Source organism: Primulina tabacum, chromosome 8 (genome assembly GCF_025594145.1).
Source record: "Primulina tabacum isolate GXHZ01 chromosome 8, ASM2559414v2, whole genome shotgun sequence".
In the NCBI taxonomy this organism is placed as follows: domain Eukaryota; kingdom Viridiplantae; phylum Streptophyta; class Magnoliopsida; order Lamiales; family Gesneriaceae; genus Primulina; species Primulina tabacum.
The window spans coordinates 12,679,208-12,699,125 of record NC_134557.1 but is presented as its reverse complement, the minus strand read 5'-3'; the positions used below and the strand labels follow the sequence as shown (position 1 = coordinate 12,699,125).

At 35.2% G+C, this 19,918-nt stretch overlaps 1 protein-coding gene across 5 annotated transcripts; it reads right to left on the bottom strand.

Moving 5' to 3' along the window:
- Window positions 1-5,341: 5,341 nt before the first annotated feature.
- LOC142553772 (transcription factor MTB3-like) lies at window positions 5,342-7,995 on the bottom strand. Of its 5 annotated transcripts, none has more exons than XM_075664263.1 (3): window positions 7,858-7,995; window positions 7,543-7,717; window positions 5,342-7,296 (listed from the first exon to the last, which is right to left on the bottom strand). In XM_075664263.1, exon 3 carries the CDS (start codon window positions 7,195-7,197, stop codon window positions 5,701-5,703), a length of 1,497 nt encoding a protein of 498 aa, XP_075520378.1. In that variant the 5' UTR covers window positions 7,198-7,296; window positions 7,543-7,717; window positions 7,858-7,995; the 3' UTR covers window positions 5,342-5,700. The 5 variants fall into 5 exon arrangements, with proteins under 5 accessions (XP_075520378.1, XP_075520376.1, XP_075520379.1 ...); XM_075664261.1 differs by having other exon boundaries at window positions 7,628-7,717; XM_075664264.1 differs by having other exon boundaries at window positions 7,543-7,779; window positions 7,858-7,966.
- Between the last annotated feature and the right edge of the window lie 11,923 nt (window positions 7,996-19,918).

The following is a 19,918-nucleotide window of genomic DNA, read 5'->3' as shown; positions in this document are numbered from 1 at the left end:
CGTGCACTCCATGAACTTGCGCGACCCAACCTCGACGCTCCAGCCCTAGACCTTGCACTAGCCGCCCCGTCATCCATCTAGGACCATGACTCAGCCCTTTTAGGACCCATGGATGAGACCCAAATGCTGCACGCAGCCTGCACCTTCAAAGACCCAAAAATCGTGCAATACAACCCATGAAAAATCTAGGTTTTGTGCACCTCTCTTCCCCTCCCGTCCAGCCCTTAACCATGCCTCTATGGACCCATAAACCTAATGAAGTTCGTTGTTGGAACTTTTCAATTTCACAATCTTGATTTTGATGATAACAAAACTTGTTAATTGTGTTACTAATGATCTACCTTAGTGTGCAGCATCTAGGATCAGTCACGAGATGTTTACATCGCAAAACTAAAGACCCAACTTATCACACGAAATGAATCAGTCTTACTGGTTACGTCAATTGATCAGTCCAGCTGATTGTCCAGTTGATAGGTGATTCAGCAGGAAAACCTCGGAAGCCTGGCCAGCCGAAGGAGTGTTCAACTGATGAAGAAACCCAGTTGATCAGTCCAACTGAACGAGTGTGAAATCAGTTCCACTGATGAGTCAATTGATTTCACCAGCCCAATTAAAAGATCAGTTCAACTAACCAGTTCGAAGTATCAGTTAGAATCTTTCAGTTATGAATGAAGACAAACTCTTTCAAGTGGAATCCAGCTGTACGTGAAGGTACAAAGCCATTATCCAGTCAAAGGACAATAATGGACGTTGGATCAGTGAATTAAAGACTTAGCGTTTCAGAAGGGCAGTCGAAAAGTCGAGAAACAAAGTCCAAGAAACGAATTCAAGATACAACGGATACAATGAATGAGTCTCACTGTACGATCAGTTTTCCCGCCTATATAAAGAGAAGATCAGTAAAGACTAAAAAAGATACACAACTCAACAGAGAAAAGAAAATGACACGTTTCAAAGTCATATCAGCTTAAGAGAAGCATTCAGCCTAGTCGAGGGAACTCTTGACAGATAAATCAGCTTAGATTAGAAGCGTATTTCCCTCAGTGTGTGAGAACATCTTGTTCAGTTCTCACACACACAAACACTCTAAAACAACTCAAATACAGTTTTGCACAAAGACGTTAAACTTGTGTATGTAGTCTTTCTCACATAGACATTAAAGAAGTGTTGACTGGAAGGTGCTGCCTTCAGTATAAGTCTAGGAGTTCAGTTTAGGCAGTGGGTAAGTCCTAGTTGAGTGGGTTTGTACAAAGTGTTTGAATAAATCAAAGTCTTTTAGTGGATCCTACCCGAGGCGGTAGAAGGGGTGACGTAGGAGCAGTTGAAGTTTCCGAACATCCATAAACATATCTTGTGTATTTAACTGTTTAACTGTTGCTTTTAAACTGTTTGGATCAGTTAGAGTATCCATCAGTTCAGTTGTCACCATAACTGAACTGATGAATGCAAAAACTAATCTGTTCTCTTTCAGTTATTTAGTTTACATAAGATAAAATGCTTTCTAATATAACAGTCTTTTTCACGAAGGATTACTTTGAGTTTCTTCCGCTTGGTTTTTAACCAAACTCAATTTAATTTATCGGTGTTAATATTCTTAGAACACGAACAATTGCAGCTCATGGGAGAATATTTTGTTTGAAGCATCCGAAATAATGCTCAGCAAAAGATCCTTCAATTGTTATCAGAGCGAGGTTGTTCTAAGAAGAACATTTGAAGAAAACTGTGTTTTAAAATCCTACTTTAAAATAGTGTTAAAAGCTATTTAAAAGTATCTCATACGATTTTCAAAACTATTTGAAAATACTTATATGTCGCTCTTTGGTAAAAAGTTGAGAGGATTGGCTCTGCGACTAATATTGCAGCCACTTCTTTAGATTCTTTACCTGGGGTTTTTAATTAGCCGGCAGGGGACTGAGAATCATCTGCAAAGATACACTGCTAAATTTCTCCTTGAACAAGTCTTCAGTTGCAAGCCTACCAGGTCAGCTGTGCTTCAGACGAAACTCATCGATTATGGGACGTTGGATGATTAAATCACCAGCTGCATTCTAGTTGAGCCTAGTCAGAGTCTGCTCGACCAGTTAGTCTGCTAAGAAGTCAAGTTCAAGCAGTTTAACTCGTTTCTCTAGCAAAATGAACTCACAACCCATGTAGCAGTTCAAGCAGTCAAGCAACTAGTTAATGGTATATCCAGTTCTGTCACACAAACCAACTGATATCTAATGTTGTTTAAAATTTGCTACCGTTGTAGCAATCTTTCTTGTTCAACTGATGTATGTACTCAGATGTAAATACAAGGAAATTTATTTAAATAAACATTGTATTTGTTCAGCTGTGTTTTATTGTGATTGAATGGATATTTCCAAATTTTGCTTGAATGATTATAATCTCTGAATGAATGATTATATAAATATCTTTCAGATACGGGTTTTTATTCAGTTTATGAGGGGGAGCTTCTTGTTTTTCTCTCAATCTAAAAATATTATCAATCAGTTTTGAAACTCAGTTGTTAAGAAAAATTCCTTCATTTTCATCAATTGAAAAGTGGTTTCTTAATTTTGTCCATCTCTGATTAAAAGGTTTTAACTCAGTTTTGGAGATGGGGTTTTTGGTTATTTTAATTCAGTTATAAAGGGGGAAGCCTTTAATTATATTTGAACTTGCTAACCCTTGAACTGAATATATTGCGCTTAACTGCTCAGGTTTTGTAATAATCAAAAAGGGGGAGATTGTTGGAACTTTTCAAGTTCGCAATCTTGATTTTGATGATAACAAAAATTGTTAATTATGTTACTAATGATCTACCTTAGTGTGCAGCATCTAGGATCACTCACGAGATGTTTACATCGCAAAACTAAAGACCCAACTGATCCAACGAAATGAATCAGTCTAACTGGTTACGTCAATTGAGCAGTCCAGCTGATTGTCCAGTTGATAGGTGATTCAGCAGGAAAACCTCAGAAGCCTGGCCAGTCGAATGAGTGTTCAACAGATGAAGAAACCCAGCTGATCAGTCCAACTGAACGAGTGTGAAATCAGTTCAACTGACGAGTCAACTGATTTCACCAGCCCAACTGAAAGATAAGTCCAACTGACCAGTTCGAAGTATCAGTTAGAATCTTTCAGTTATGAATGAAGACAAACTCTTTCAAGTGGAATCCAGCTGTACGTGAAGGTACAAAGCCATTATCCAGTCAAAGGATAATAATGAACGTTGCATCAGTGCATTAAAGACTTAGCGTTTCAGAAGGGCAGTCAAAAAGTCGAGACACAAAGTCCAATAAACGAATTCAAGATGCAACGGATACAATGAATGAGTCTCATTGTATGATCAGTTTTCTCGCTTATATAAAGAGAAGATCAGTGAAGACTCAAAAAGATACACAACTCAAGAGAGAAAATAAAAGGGCACGCTTCAAAGTCATATCAGCTTAAGAGAAGCATTCAGCCCAGTCGAGGGAACTCTTCACAGATAAATCAGCTTAGATTAGAAGCGTATTTCCCTCAGTGTGTGAGAACATCCTGTTCAGTTCTCACAAACACTCTCAAACCAATCAAATACAGTCTTGCACAAAGACGTTAAACTTGTGTATGTAGTCATTCTCACATAGACATTAAAGAAGTGTTGACTGGAAGGTTCTGCCTTCAGTATAAGTCTAGAAGTTCAGTTTAGGCAGCGGGTAAGTCCTAGCTGAGTGGGTTTGTATAAAGTGTTTGTATAAATCAAAGTCTTTTAGTGGATCCTACCGAGGCGTTAGAAGGGGTGACGTAGGAGCAGTTGAAGTCTCCAAATATCCATAAGCATATCTTGTGTATTTTACTGTTTAACTGTTGCTTTTAAGCTGTTTGGATCAGTTAGAGTATCCATCAGTTCAGTTGTCATCATAACTGAACTGATGAATGCAAAAACTAATATGTTCTCTTTCGGTTATTCAGTTTACATAAGATAAAATGCTTTCTAATATAACAGTCTTCTTCACGAAAGATTACTTCGAGTTTCTTCTGCTTGGTTTTTAACCAAACTCGATTTAATTCATCGGTGTTAATATTCTTAGAACACGAGCTATTGCAGCTCATTGGAGAATATTTTGTTTGAAGCATCCGAAAGAATGCTCAGCAAACGATCCTTCATTCGTCCTTTTTAATGGCCCTAACCTCGCAGCCCCTTTGTGCATTAACAACATGATTTAAAAAGAATAAAAACCCAAGTTTTAACATGTATATGCCATAAAAACGAAAATAAATAAAGATCATATTTTTCATGCAAACATGTATAATCACACATAATATGGTATGAACGATGAGCAAGAAAAGAGTAAGACGTGCCTTGCATGATTCATGCAAGAAAATTCAACTCTTGACGCGTAAAAACGTTGGCGGAGAGACGTAGGGATCCTTGTTGTGTTTTATTCTTCAAACTCACGTGAATTCCTTGAAAACATGTGTTTGTGGCCATGTGTGATAGAGAAAACCCTAGGTCTCTAGGTTGAACGAAGCGTGTGTTTTTTATGTAGTTTAGGGTTTGGACAATAAATGTTTGTTATAAATAATTGTCTAAGCGTTTAGGCCCAATAACCATAGTATAATAGGTCTATTAGGCTCATCATAATGTAGGTAAAATAATTTCGTTTAGGAAAATTTTCGAAAATATTAACCGAGTTCCTTAAAAGTCATCATTTTCGTCAAAAATCGATTACCGATTTAAAATACGCATCGGCATGTAAAAACATTTCAAAAAGCATCATTTTTGAAATTTTCATATTATATATACCATATATTAAATAATTAAAAATAATCATTTAATAAAAATATTTTTTCTTTATGTTCCCAGTCTCCGTCCCTCGATTGCATCTCGAATAACCTTTAAAAAAACAGTTTTATGTATTCCAATAGAAAATCATATTTTAAACATGTAAACATGCTTACCACATTTAATTAATACAATTAAAATAATTTAATTACCATTTTCTATTTTTCCTAATTTGCATGTGGTTGGGTTACTGTCATCGCATTTTAGACCTTACAATTTAACTCGATAAGATATAATCATTTAGAAAATCCGATTGAGAGTAATTCAGTACAATCATTTTATGATCACCTATCTATATGATTAGACATCTACGTACACATTCCAATGAAACATGACATTAACATCACAAATACTAGTTTCGAGCTCGAGCGACCATTAATCTTGTTTTAGGCGGGTAAATCGACTAAGAACGAATTTAAAATATATAGTACACTTCTTAATGAATTTCATGATTCACGTGACTTGTAAACCTCATGATTCTTATAGTTTATTCCAGAGTTTTATTTATAGTTTATACACCTTGCAAGAATATACAGAAAAACAAACGTTATAATTAGATAAAATCTTAAAATAAATATTGTTTTTACATGAGAGTAAATAAACCTCAAGCCATAAATTGGTTCGTTGGACAACTACTGTAACAGATTCCTCCTTGTATAATTGTTGTAAAGACGATGAATTTTCAAGACAACAGGACAGAAATGACCATAGAACTGCCAGCACACACGAATTCTTAATCATGTTTTACAGGAATGTAACACCTTTAAGCCAAATATAAGAGTAAAAATTAGCTAAACAACAACTACCTATAGTTGTTTTCTACAGACTCCCCACAACACAAAAATAAAAATGAAAACCTTACGTCTTACACCGGCAAGTTTACAGCTGTTTCATTTCAATAGAGCATCACTTAACATCTTCTTTAAGTGTTCAGCAGTGCCACTCTGAGTTTGTATCGAGAATGTGTGGACAACTTCACCATTGTCGGATATGGAAATGGTGGATTCTTGGGCCATCACCTGATGCTCTCTCAATGTTTTTACAACTTCAGATACAGGGTGGGTGTCCAGCGGGAAACTTACCCGTAAAACTGCATCTTCGTGCCTTTCATGAAAATCTATATCTGGTATAGTCTGCTGGTTTTGGTTATGACTCACAATACCTTTCTCTGCTTCCAGGATCCTTATCTTAGTCTGAAGATCTGTGATATAGGCAATTGCATCACCAAGAAGCGAAGCTTTGTCCATTTTCGAGATATTTGGAACTACAGCCCGCAGTGCATAAAAACGCTGGTTAAGCTTTTCGCGTCTCTGTCTTTCTGCTTCCACATGATTCAATGGTTCTTCCCTCCCATTTGCTGGTTTCCGACCCCTCTTTCTTGGCTTTCGCTCATCAGACAAAATCAATGAATCCTCATTCATTTGCTCGTTAATAGACCCAAGGACTCGTGTGTTCGATCCACCTACTATTACCTCATTCATGTGTGTAAACATTTTAGTTTCACCATTATCACTTCGATGCCCATTCGACGAGTTTCCATAAAGTTGAGCACCTCCGGTTGTTTGTAAATCACAAGATTCTGAAGAAAATCCTGAATCGTCTTCCACTTTTGGAGAAAAGCTAATACTGATTGGACCTGATTTCGGACCTCCAAGACTGAGTTCTTGCCCAAAAATTTTCGGGATGTATTTTGGCTGAGGGGAAATTGTTTTAACAAGTATAGCCTTGGCTGACTGTATAATACTCGGGTCTTCTGGTATTGATTTTCTTGAACCAATCTCCACAACTCCTGATTTCAACGGTGCAAACACTACCGTCTCAAAATGAGCCAATTTGGCTAGATACGATCTTGATTGGTACCTTTCCAAACAGCTATTTGCATCAGAAGCCCAAATCAATCTGCCAGAATTGAATGACTGGGAAGGAATAGACGGCTTATCAAAAGGGAATGTAAAGTACATGGACGTGAGATAAAACATTTCGACAGCTGAAACTCGATCTAAGTTTACAGCTACATTCTCATCTTCTGATCCCCCAAAATAAGCATGAATCTTTTGAAGCACGTGTCTTCTCTGATCTCCCTCATTGGGTTTTTTGTCCTCAGAATCCTCGCCTTCCTTTGGTTCTCTGCAGTGCCCATCCCCCCAAATTAAAGCTGATTTACCCGATTTTGATTTTGAAACATGCCAATAAATGGCGTACGTCCAATCAGATCCATCCACAATCTTGCAGAGTGCTTGCTGCACTCCCAGATCCCCACCAGATGCAGTGAACTCCGACAACACATTATTTGAAGCGGACCAAGTAAAATATTCAGTAGCTTCACTGCCTAATACACTTTCCACAACAGCCTTTTCCTCTTCATTTAACCAAGAGTTGTTACCCATTACAAATGACTTAAAAATCGAGTTTCAGATGTTAAAGGGGAGTAATTCTCGGTATAATCCAACACGGCCCCAAATACCCGACTTGCTTTACATATAAATCTGAAAACAAAGAGAGCCAAATTGATAAAACACAACAATGAGGCATTTCCGCCTACACATTCCAGAAAACTCATATAAGCCCTAGCAGCGAAATCTGGAATCTTGAAAACATATACTCTAGGTCAGCATCAAGAACAAGTTTTAGAGCAACATGAAATCAAAAGCAACAGGAAACAACTTCGAATCACCCTAAAAAGAACAACCCTATTGGAAAAAAAGAAAATGTTACAAGAAAGAACCACTTACCCCCCCAGTAGAAAAAGGCGATCGATCAAAGAAGAAACCCAAGAACTTAATTTACTAGAAAAATCAAAAGCTTGAACCCACTTACGCTTCAATTTCACTCCCCACGTCTTTCATTTAGCAATCACAGAAAAGGGCTGACGACAGATGAAACCCAAGTGATTGGAGTCGAATGAATCTTGGTGTACATACAGTTTTCAAGTCCCAAAAAGAAACAAGAAAAAGAAAGAGGTTACAGGTCTGAAACAGACGTGAGAACACAAAATCAGGAGATAAGCATCGAACACAAGGAGTCAAAAGCGTGTTTCGTTGAAATACCTGTGATTCAGTGGCATGATTTTCATAGACGCCGCTCGTGTTTAATGTGACTTCACCTTGTTCTTCGGATCTGAACACTCCCTATGCCCATCCTATTATATTTTTTTCCCCTTTTTTTAATACAAAAAATCCAACTATACCATGTTTGTCACTAAATCAGACAAGGACCTCCAATTACCAAAAACATCTACTCTAATTTTTTAAAAATATTATCAAAAATTCTTGATTTTAATATGTTTCTTAATTTCTAATACAAATATTTGCTTGATATCAAAAGTTTTATTCACCAATCACAGTACAATTATTGTATTGGAGACAGTTCAAAAAATGGACTTATCACCTTTTTTGAAAAAAAAAAATTAAAGTCGGTTTTCCTAAATATATTAAAATTTTAGTGCTACAAATATGCAATTCATTAAGTAAAAAAAGCCCTATTGTATTTGCATCGAACACATGTACGGATTTATTTATTGATTTGTGTCTAAATGGGAGGGGACATTAACATCAAGTGATTTTGTGGCTAATTTTTCTCTTCATGTCCGTCCTATTCTATTTTAAACATATTAGATTTTTTTCGGGCCACTTTTCCATTTTTATTTTTTTATGACAAAAATAAAATCAAAACTTTTATTCCCATACAACTACACTTTACATTAAAACGTTTAATTTGTAAAATGCATACTAATTAATATTAATTTAACACACGATTTGTATGTTTAAGTTGAATTTTTATTTTTATATATTTACCTTTTTGGTTATCTATATAATCAAATTTCAACCTTAGTCTTGTATCTTTCATTTGTTGACAATTATACACGGAAACTAATTTGACATTGTAAATGTCAACGTCGTGTTAACATCACATCGATATTGTGTCGAAAAAATGGCTGAGATTGTTAAAAAAAATATATTAGATTAAAACTGAAATTTGATAACATATATGAATAAAATTACACATAAATAAATATAAAATGTTAGGATCGAATATAATATTTTAGAGATAGGTGAATGAACTGTTATGCTATTGTGAAAAATTATGTGAAACTTATGTTTTATTAACAACTCAAATCAATATTTCAATCAGACTTATAAATTTAAGCTACTAGAACAAATTTCTATGCGCAGAAACAACTCAAATTACTTAGTGAATATGATATATGTAAATGTAACATATCAGTTCAGGTTAGAAGTTTAATAGCACGAATGATGGTAGATGAGATAGATAACAGTAAAATGACTATAAATAAAGGATGCGAGTTTGTTTATGGAAGTTTGAAGGCTAACTTCTACATCTCCTCTTATTCTGTTTCAGAAGGATTCACTAGAAGATTTGACGGACACTATCCTTTGTACAAACTCACTCCTACTTAGGACTTATCTCTTGCCTAATAAAAACTCTTAGTACACTTTTTTCTTAACCCAATATGTTCATAAACAAGCTTTTGACAGTTATAGTAATTCTCAATATAGCTTGTGTATACAAGATATAATTGAGAACAAAAATGCTCACAAAATGACTTTTAATTGATTTGATAGAGCTCTTTGCATGTACAATAACAGCTTGAAGATAAATTTACATAGAAAAATTGTGCAAGTTGAGAATGTATGATGAAGATTAATGGGACAGTAGTATGTTTATTTCTTGATTTGTCTCCATTTATAGGTGTTGATCCTCAACTTTAATAAATATATATGGTATTGACAAATGTACTGGCTAACCGACATTTAAACAGATAATGTCACGTGTCATTGTCGTGTTTAGAATATATAAATAATTAATTTAAATTATTTGAACAGTAGATAAAATGGATAACCAAAGGATCCTTTTTCTGCCTTTTCTAACATTGTTTAGAATAAACTGTGTAATTTTTGTTATCTTCGAGAGCGTCGTCAAATCAATCTAACAACTAATTTGTTCTGCTTACAGATTAGATGTTTCCAACTTAATTCTATTCAAGCAGTTGATGAATTCATAGCAGACTGTTTGAGTTGGACAGCTTGATTTGTCCATAAAAGTTTTGTATGTATATTCTTTTGTCAATGAGGTTGATTAGCACGCATGATCTTCTTTCAAAAATAGTCTTTCTAAGTTTATTTCATTTGTTCCTTTACTTTAGCAATTTAGATTGTGATCATCAAAACTTATATTTAAATTATATCTTAGCAATTTCTCTTTTTTTGTGACACCAAAGCTAATTTGTTGACTAAATTAACAGAGAATAGCCATAGTTTGAATAAACTAAAGTATTTATAATATGAACTGAACGACAATTGAACTGTTTACTATATGCAAATGAATGTAAAAGAATAAAAATATATCTCTTGTTTTATTATTTTGGGAACGGTTGATGTGAAGAATAGCTGGGCTTGTGTCCACCGCTTGAGCTGCTATGGTGACAACTACTACCGGAACCGTCACCAAGTGGTTTTTGTGCTGAGATGTGGAAGAGTAGGGCTTAGACTGTTCTTTAGATTTTTTTTCTTTTTTTGACATCAACCCTGTTTTTTGGAGAAATTCAACTATCTCGGAAATTTGTTTTCCCAACGTCTCAATATGACATGTTAACACATGTTCCTGCTTGTCGATTCGACATACCACATCAGTGTTAGATCGTAAAACGTTATGTCTAACCTATGATAGTTGACTTGATTGCATGTGTAGCACTTTGAGGACTTCAAAAATACAAGTGTTGAAGTTTGTTTTGAAAAGCTCGGGTCTAGTGTAGATTGTTAGAGTAGATGTCCTGCAAGCCAACGGTTGGCAAGTGAATTTATTGACTTAAGTGTAATAAACAATATTTATTTTAATATAATTTAAATTTTTAGGGTTTCACTTTACTTTATCTGTATACTCATGCAATCAGCATAGATAAAGTCCTTGATTATACTTTAATGCAAATGAATCGTAAACCGATCTTGAAACTCAATTTGTAAACATTGTATATCCTAAATTCGTTCATAATCGATTCAGCCGCCTAAAATAAGGATAAAGGCCGCTTGAGCTTAAGACTAGCATCTGTGATGTTTTGTATTGTGTTTCATGGTAAGGGCATAGAGATGACCAATCATACAGATGAGTAATCATACGATGATTGTACCGAACAACCTTCCCTCCGACTTTCCAAGTGGTTATCATTCATCGAGGAAATATCCTTGGTCGTGATTGTACATGATTAGTTCTTACGATCCGGGACAACACTGAGGCTCTACATACTAAGGTTGTGCTTTGACTCGTTTACCGACTCCGCGAGGGTCACAAGGTAGTGAGGTTGGGTGCAATTGCGAAATGTGTAGGAGCCATTACATTGTAGTCGGGAATTCACCGCTCACCTACAGGTGTGGATATCCTATGTGATCTAACGAAATAAATAGTGCATGAAATCTCTGGCCAAAATGTGAGATGTACATTAGGGAAAGAGTTCCCTAGTTGTGCATGCGATGACCCTATGAATATTTCATGATTGTAACTCATAGCTATCAAATTAATATGCAACCCTCGATGAACCAATGGTTGCAGATTCGATCGGGATATATGAGATGAAGGGACCGTACTGTACGTTAATCATAATCGACTGGTTCTTGCAGGCACTATTGGTGATACCTAGGTAATCATGGGGCGATGCTACTAGACGCTCTTACCATGATTCGATCGGTATAATCAAAAAATGGTTTCAGAGATTCTCATGATCAAATTTTGGTGCATTGAATGTGGGAAAATTAGGGTAAGTCAGAATAAAGGAAATTGTCCTGAATTACAAAGAGTTGTAAACCAACGGCTAGTTGTATTTCTGAACCATTGAGGGTCACACAAGCACTGGTTTACTTGTTCCCGTTGAGATAATAAATTCAATGAGTTGAATTTATAAGAAATAAGTTTGATATGATCAATCGATAATCTTATAAATAAAATTTATAAAAGTTTATAGAAATTTTGAGAGCATGACTGCTAAAACAGTCAAAGGGAGTGCACCTGCCTTATTTAGACATTGATGATCTCGGAATTAAAGTGTGAGTCATAAAATAACAAACAAGTTGAAATTGTCACATCGATGATATTAGATCATCGATCTAGATTATGATGAAATTAATATAATGAGGGCATGGATCGTGGGCTTGCAAGAGTATAAGCCCATCATGCAAATTTATTAAAGTGAAAATGAGCTTTAATAATTAAATTATATTTTAATAAGTTAAAATATAGCTCATTAAGTTTTTATAAAAATGGTATTGATTTATGTAATATAAAAGTACTCATGATACCATAATGTTAGAGACTTGCACACAAAGCAAAATAATATTAATGCATGATATTCTAAAAATATAAGTATTAATATTCGAGATTGCATTTAATGTGGCATAAATTTAGAATCTTTAGTTAACTTAATTAATTGGATTAATTAAATAAAAATAAATGTTAGAAATATAATTAGAATATTTTTAAGTTAATTTTATGCTGAAGAAATGATCTTCCACGATGGCAGATAGGTACGAGATAGCAAAGTTCAACGGAATCAATTTTATGCTGTGGAAAATAAAGATACAAGCAGTTTTAAGAAAAGAGAATTGTTTGGCGGCTATTGGAGATAGACCGCTGGAGATTACGGATGATGGAAAGTGGAATGAGATGAATGATAATACAGTTGCCAATTTACAATTGGCTATAACAGACAAAGTATTGTCAAGTATTTTTGAGATAAAAACAGCCAAAGTTATCTGGGATATTCTGACAAAGATGTACGAGGTCAAGTCCCTACACAACATGATTTTCCTAAAGAGAAGACTTTATACTCTTCGGATGGCAGAATCTTCATCGATGACCGACCATATCAACACACTAAATACTCTATTTTCCCAACTCACTTCCATGGGGCATAAAATAGGAGAAAATGAACGTGCGGAGCTTCTACTTCAAAGTCTACCAGATTCATATGATCAACTTATCATCAACATTACCAATAATATTCTTATGGGCTTTCTAAGATTCGACGATGTCTTAACTGCGGTTCTCGGAGAAGAAATCCGGCGCAAGAATAAGAAAGATATGTTGGTAACTTCGAAGCAGACAGAGGCTTTATCAATAAGAAGAAGATTTATGGACCATGACTTCAGTGGGAGCCAAAGACGAGGTAGATCAAAGTCAAGAAGTAAGATGAAAAATATTTACTGCTTAAAATGTGGCGGTAAAGGGCACTTAAAGAAAGAGTGTACGAGTATCGAGAAAAGTTCTCAAGGAAATGTGGCAAGTACTTCAGGAGGTTGTGAAATATTATTCAGCGAAGCAGCAACTGTTACAAAAAGCAGATACAAATTTTGTGACACATGGATTATGGATTCAGGAGCGACGTGGCACATGACGTCTCGGAGAGAATGATTTGATCATTATGAACCAGTCTCAAGAGGATCTATATTCATGAGAAATGATTATGCCTTGAAAATCGTTGGGGTCGGTACTATCAAAATTAAAATATTTGATGGAACCATTTGCACCATACAGGAGGTACGACATGTGAAAGGACTGACAAAAAATCTTTTGTCCTTGGGGCAATTGGATGATATCGGGTGCAAAACTCATATCGAGAATGAGATCATGAAATTGTGAGGGTGCGCTGGTGGTTATGAAAGCGAAAAAAGTTGCTGCAAATCTGTATGTACTTTTGGGAGAAACACACAAAGAGGCAGAACTAGCTGTTGCGTCAATTGGTTCAGGAGAAGAATTAACATTGTTATGGCATAGAAAGCTCGTGCATATGTCAGAATGAGGATTGAAAATTCTCTCAGAACAGAAGCTGCTGCCAAGAATTACAAAAGTGTCACTACCCTTTTCTGAGCACAATGTTACCAGTAAACAACACAGAATAAAGTTTGGGACTTCTACTGCCAGGAGAAAAAGCATATTGGATCTGATTCATTCGGATGTTTGGCAAGCACCAGTTGTATCACTGGGAGGATCGAGATACTTTGTATTGTTTATTGATGATTTCTCTAGGAGATGTTGGGTGTATCCAATCAAGAAGAAATCAGAAGTTTTCCAAGTCTTCAAAGATTTCAAAGTGCGGGTTGAACTTGATTCTGAAAATAAAATCAAGTGTTTGAGGACAGACAATGGAGAAGAATATACCAGTGACGAATTTAATGCATATTGTCAACATGAGGGCATCAAAAGACAGTTTACGATAACAGAATTGAGTGACGGAGCGGATAAACAGAACTTTGTTGGACAGAACAAGAGCTATGTTGAGGACTACATGTCTAGAAAAGTCATTTTTGGCAGAAACAGTCAAAACCGCTTGTTAGATTATGAATCGTTCTCCTTCAGTGACGATTGATCTGAAGACTCCGATGGAGATGTGGACTGGGAAGCCGATAGATTATTCTCATTTGCATACATTTGGAAGTCTTATGTACGTTCTGTACAGTGAGCAAGAAAGATCGAAGTTGGATTCGAAATCCAGAAAATGTATCTTCTTCGGTTATGTTGATGGAGTAAAGGGGTTTCGCTTGTGATATCCTACTATTCACAAGCTTGTCATCAGCAATGATGTTATCTTTGAGGAAGATAAAGTAAAGGGAGACAAAAGCACATTGAATTCAGAAACTACTATATTTCAGGTGGAAAATAAGACGAACGAAGGTCAAGTTTCTTGTGAAGCAGTACCAAAGCACAAAGAACAAGAACATGTTGAGTCTGAGGTTTCCAATGTGAGGCAGTCAACTCGAGACAGAAGACCATCAGTTTGGCTTTCAGATTATGTCACTGAAAGCAACATTTCATATTGTCTATTATCAGAGTATGGTGAGCCATCGAGTTTCCACGAGGCTACTCAAAGCTCGGATGTATCCTTGTGGATGATAGCAATGCAATAAAAATTGGAGGCATTAGACAAGAATAAAACTTGGGATCTTGTTACACTACCACTAGGGAGGAAAGCCATTGGAAATAGATAGGTCTATAAGATCAAGCGTGATGTCAATAACCAAGTGGAGCGGTATCATGCTAGATTGGTGGTAAAAGGGTATGCTCAGAAAGAAGACATTGACTTCAATGAGATATTTTCTCCTGTGGTTCGGCTTACAACAGTCAGAGTAGTGTTGGCATTATGTGCGGTGTTTGACCTACATCTAGAACAGCTAGATGTAAAAATGGAATTTCTTCATGGAGATCTTGAAGAAGAAATCTATATGCTCCAGCCAGAAGGTTTTGCGGAAATAGGCAAAGAGAACTTGGTTTGCAGGTTGAACAAATCTCTATACGGTCTCAAACAGGCGCCGAGGTGTTGGTACAAGAGATGTGATTCCTACATCATGAGCCTTGGATACAACAGACTAAGTGCAGACACTTGTACATATTTCAAGAGGTCTGGTGATGATTATATTATTTTTCTGTTGTATGTGGACGACATGTTGGTAGCAGGCCCCAACAAAGATCAGTTCCAAGGATTGAAGGCACAGTTGGCTACGGAATTTGATATGAAGGACTTGGGACCAGCAAACAAGATTCTAGGGATGCAAGTTCACCGAGACAAAAGTAACAGAAAGATTTGGCTTTCGCAGAAAAATTATTTGAAGAAAGTCTTGCAACGCTTAAACATGCAAGATAGTAAGCCAATATCGACCCCTCTTCCTGTTAATTTCAAGTTATCCTCCGAGATGTGTCCTAGTAGTGAAGCAGAGAGGATGGAGATGTCTCGAGTACCATATGCATCAGCAGTGGGAATTTTGATGTTCGCCATGATATGTACAAGACCGGACATTGCTCAAGCAGTGGGAGCAGTTAGTCGGTATATGGCGAATCATGGACGAGAGCATTGGAGCACGGTTAAGAGGATCCTTAGATACATTAAGCGTACCTCGAAAGCTGCATTATGTTATGGAGGATCAGATTTTACACTCAGGGTCTATATCGATTCAGATTATGCAGGTGATCCTGATAAGAGAAAATCTACTATTGGTTATGTGTTTACACTTGCAGGGGAAGCAGTAAGCTGTGTTTCAAAACTGCAAACAGTCGTAGCGTTATCTACTACGGAAGCAGAATATATGGCAGCTACTCAAGCTTGCAAGGAAGAAATTTGGATTAAAAGGTTATTGGAGGAGATCGGGCACAAACAAGAGAATGTTCCTTTGTTTTGTGACAGTTAGAGTGCCTTGCACATCACAAGGATTCCAGCCTTTCATTCCAGGACGAAACACATTGGAGTCCAATTTCACTTTGTACGGGAAGTAGTAGAAGAAGTAAGTGTGGATATGCAGAAGATCCATAGAAAAGATAACATAGCTGATTTTCTGACAAAGTTGGTGAATATTGACAAGTTTGAGTGGTGTAGATCTTCAAGTGGTCTAGCGGAAACGTAAGCAGCAGGAAATGCCAAGATTGAAAAGATGTGTGGAGATATTTTTGATTCTCAATCTAACCTCCAAGTGGGGACAAATGTCGACAAAATTGATGGTCAACCTTGGTGGGTGAGCATTGGTCAAAAAAGGTTGGGGGAATTGGGTGATGAAATTGTGTGACAATTTCCTTGTTCACACATATGCAGGCACCAATAAATAGGTGTTCATTTTGCACTTCATAATCAGCTCATTCTCAAATTCATTCTTCGAGTTTTCTCTCATCCTATTAGTTCTATAATATTTGTGAGGTGCTTGTTCTCCTGTATTAAGAGAGAGTGTGTTCTCTTTGGAAACACAGTGAGTGAGTTGTACATCACAAAATATTATAGTGGAATTCTTTTTCATCTTGCCCGTGGTTTTTACCCTAATAATTTTTAGGGGTTTTTCACGTAAATCTCGATGTCCAGTTTATTCTTTATTTTTCGGTTTTATTATCTCAAATTTCGGCACGTGGAACCAACAGGAGACTTCTGTTGTATCTCGACTTCTTGAAAATTTTGAATAAATTGGAGTGACATATCAATTATTGGTTTGGGATCATTAGTAACTTCCTCAGCTTGAATTTCATTAATTTGAGGCAGAAAGTTCAGGTAATCTTCTTCTTGTGCTGGTAGCTTATTGTAGATAATGTAATCAATGGATGGCCGTGAAGATGTTACATGCTGTTCTGTTTTCTTCCGCTGATGATGTGGTGGAGAGGAGTCTCAACTTGAGATATGTTGATAAAGAGTTCAACCAATTAAAGAATAACTTGAAGCCTGCTGACATCCAAGATTCAAAGGAGTCTTAGAGCTTTAAATACATTTCAGCATGGTCCCGTAATCTTGGTTAATTTAACATTTAATAGATAGATTTGTTGAATTCTTTTTATGCTTGGACTTTAATGAGGTGTGCTGAAATTGTTGCTAGATTTGCTGAAATTTTATACTTGGTCATTCTTCACATTTTTGTCAAATCACCAACTTTTTATATGAACACACACATGTGATACAACTATTCTAGATGAAAATGAAAAAACCACTAAGAAACAGAACCAGAATAATGGGATAAAAAAATTTAATAAGAGTGTAAAATCAAATTTGTTACTTTAATTTATTTTTATATAAATATAAATTTTAAAAAATGAGGGAGGAAAGTGGCTTCAACCTATAGCCACCCACCTCACAAAATAACCTATGGAAAAAACTCTTTCCTGAATAACTGCATAATATATGAACAGAAAAGTTTGATTGAATATTAGACTTGAAAATCAACCATTAATAATATATAATAGTAGCTCATCGAGTACTAGTTGTTTTAATTTAGGGAGATCAAAATTAACAATCTAAAAAAATTTGATTCCTTTAATTATAATATATAATGGTTTGAAATTTTAGAAATCGTCGAATTTTTATTCCAACCATTTCACCAATGAAAAGTTGCATTAAAAGTGGTTGTTATTTAAGATAGGAGTAGGTCTATTGTGAGACAGTATCACGAATCTTTATCTGTGAGATGGATCAACCATACCGATATTCACAATAAAAAGTAATACTCTTAGCATAAAAAATAATACTTTTTCATGGATGACCCAAATAAGAGATCCGTCTCACAAAATACAACCCATGAGACCGTCTCACACAAGTTTTTGCCTTTAGATAGAATTGTATAAATGAAAATCTAGTTGTTTCACATTTAATGTCGATTTAATTTGCTAAGTTGGAATTAAAAAATGCTTTCATGGTTAGGAAACTTGATTTATCAATTTTCCATTTAATCAGGACAAATAATATATACTCAAAAAATTAAATCACTAATTTAATTATATGGATGTTTGATCTGTTTACAAATGACTACTAAACTTCATTATATTAAAATAAAACAGATGGAAATCGAGTTGTTTTTATAATGTATATTTAAATTAAATAAGACTTCATCTTATATATACTAGTAAATTATGCACACATTTTTTGTGTGTAAAATTATAATCATAATTTATATAATTTTTTATTTTATTAAAATGATTAATTTCATGTTTAATTGATAGAAATTAGTGGAGAGCCATTGAAAATAAGTTGTGATAATTTTGAAAAAAAATGTTTGTGTAACTTACAAGGAAAATCTGAAAAAACAAAAGACGGTGTCTTTTAAGTGTCAGATTCTTTATATAATAATATAGATATGTATATGTTACATCGAGTCACATTTCTATCAACTTGTCATTCAAAATGGTTAAAAATTAAAAAATAGTTTCATTTTAAAAACTAATATATACAATTTATAGAAATTTTATTTTAGATATCAATTTAAAATTTTCAATTAATTGAAACAAGAGAATATGGATAGAATTTGAAACAAATACATTGATCATTGATCCATCATTTTATTATACATCAAGCCGTTAACTTGTGTCAGTGGGATCAAATTTAATTACGGGTCGACCCTTTTAACCAATGTGGGGCACCAACTTGACCGATCCATATTTGTCGAGCCAAACCCGGACCCGATCGCACCGGAAATCAGCCGTCACCATCATCCCGTCTTTCACAGTTTGCACGCTTACTCTCCGATTCTCCCTTACTATCACACTCACCGCAACCTCCCCAGGAACACCCAATAGCTCCGGCCACGAACTTTTTCCGGAATCTGCGAAATGGAATAGTTAAGAAAAGCTATGACAGAAGAATCGATTGGTCGGAGGTACAATACTTACTAGGGCACTCGTCTGCCATTTCTGTGACTCAGATTTGATTTTCCTCTATTTTTTATTAGCAGTGTGGGTACATCCGTACTGCGTGCAGGAATTTATAGAGGACGGAAGAAGAAGAAGTCTGCTGTTAAATCTGAACGGGTAATTGAAAATTCAAGCCAATTAATTTGAAATTGACTTCTGACAATGGATTCGTGTGGGAGATTTGACTAATTAGGCCTTTGTAGTTAGTTGACTATTCCTGTTCATACTCCATACTGATAAGGATTAAAGTTTTTTTGACTTTCTCACAATATCCGAAGTAGCATTGACGTACTGATGTTCTTAAACACGTACATAGTCATTGTTAGAAATCATATTAATATCGCATCGATTATGAAACAAATTTTTAGTTACTTTATATTTTAAACTCGTTTATAGTTGATTCGTCTGCTCGTTCGAGTTCGACTATTATATGTTGTGTTAAATACCACATTTCATCGGTATGAACATAAAGATGTCCAATCATATAGATTAGTGGTCGTGTGATGATTCATTAAACAATGATCCCTTTTATTTTAGTGAGCATCATTTATAATCATATAATATAATGACATTTATGTTTTATTGACACCCAGAAAATATATTGGTGTCAGCTAAAAGGGTGACATTATGCAGTGTTACTATAGAATATTAAAATCGGTGTTCACAAATACCTTGATTTAAAGATATGAAAGCATTGCAAAGTGTCACTAAAGCATAAAATAACACTTACAAATACCTCCTTTTTGTGTTAATAAGTACATTTATAAGTTCCTTCTTTTTATGTTAATAATACGGACAAAATTGATTGTCTTCATCATATTTTAGACAAAATCTAGTCTTCTTTAGTTTGTTTCCTGCAAGTACAATTCATATATATATTTTAGAAATAAAATAAAAGTATAAAAATATAAAGTGAATGATAATCATTTCAAAAGATCAAAAATCATATCAAACGAC

Excerpts from the sequence above, each read along its gene's own strand:
- LOC142553772 (XM_075664263.1), bottom strand. The coding sequence starts at position 7,197 with ATGGGTAACAACTCTTGGTTAAATGAAGAGGAAAAGGCTGTTGTGGAA.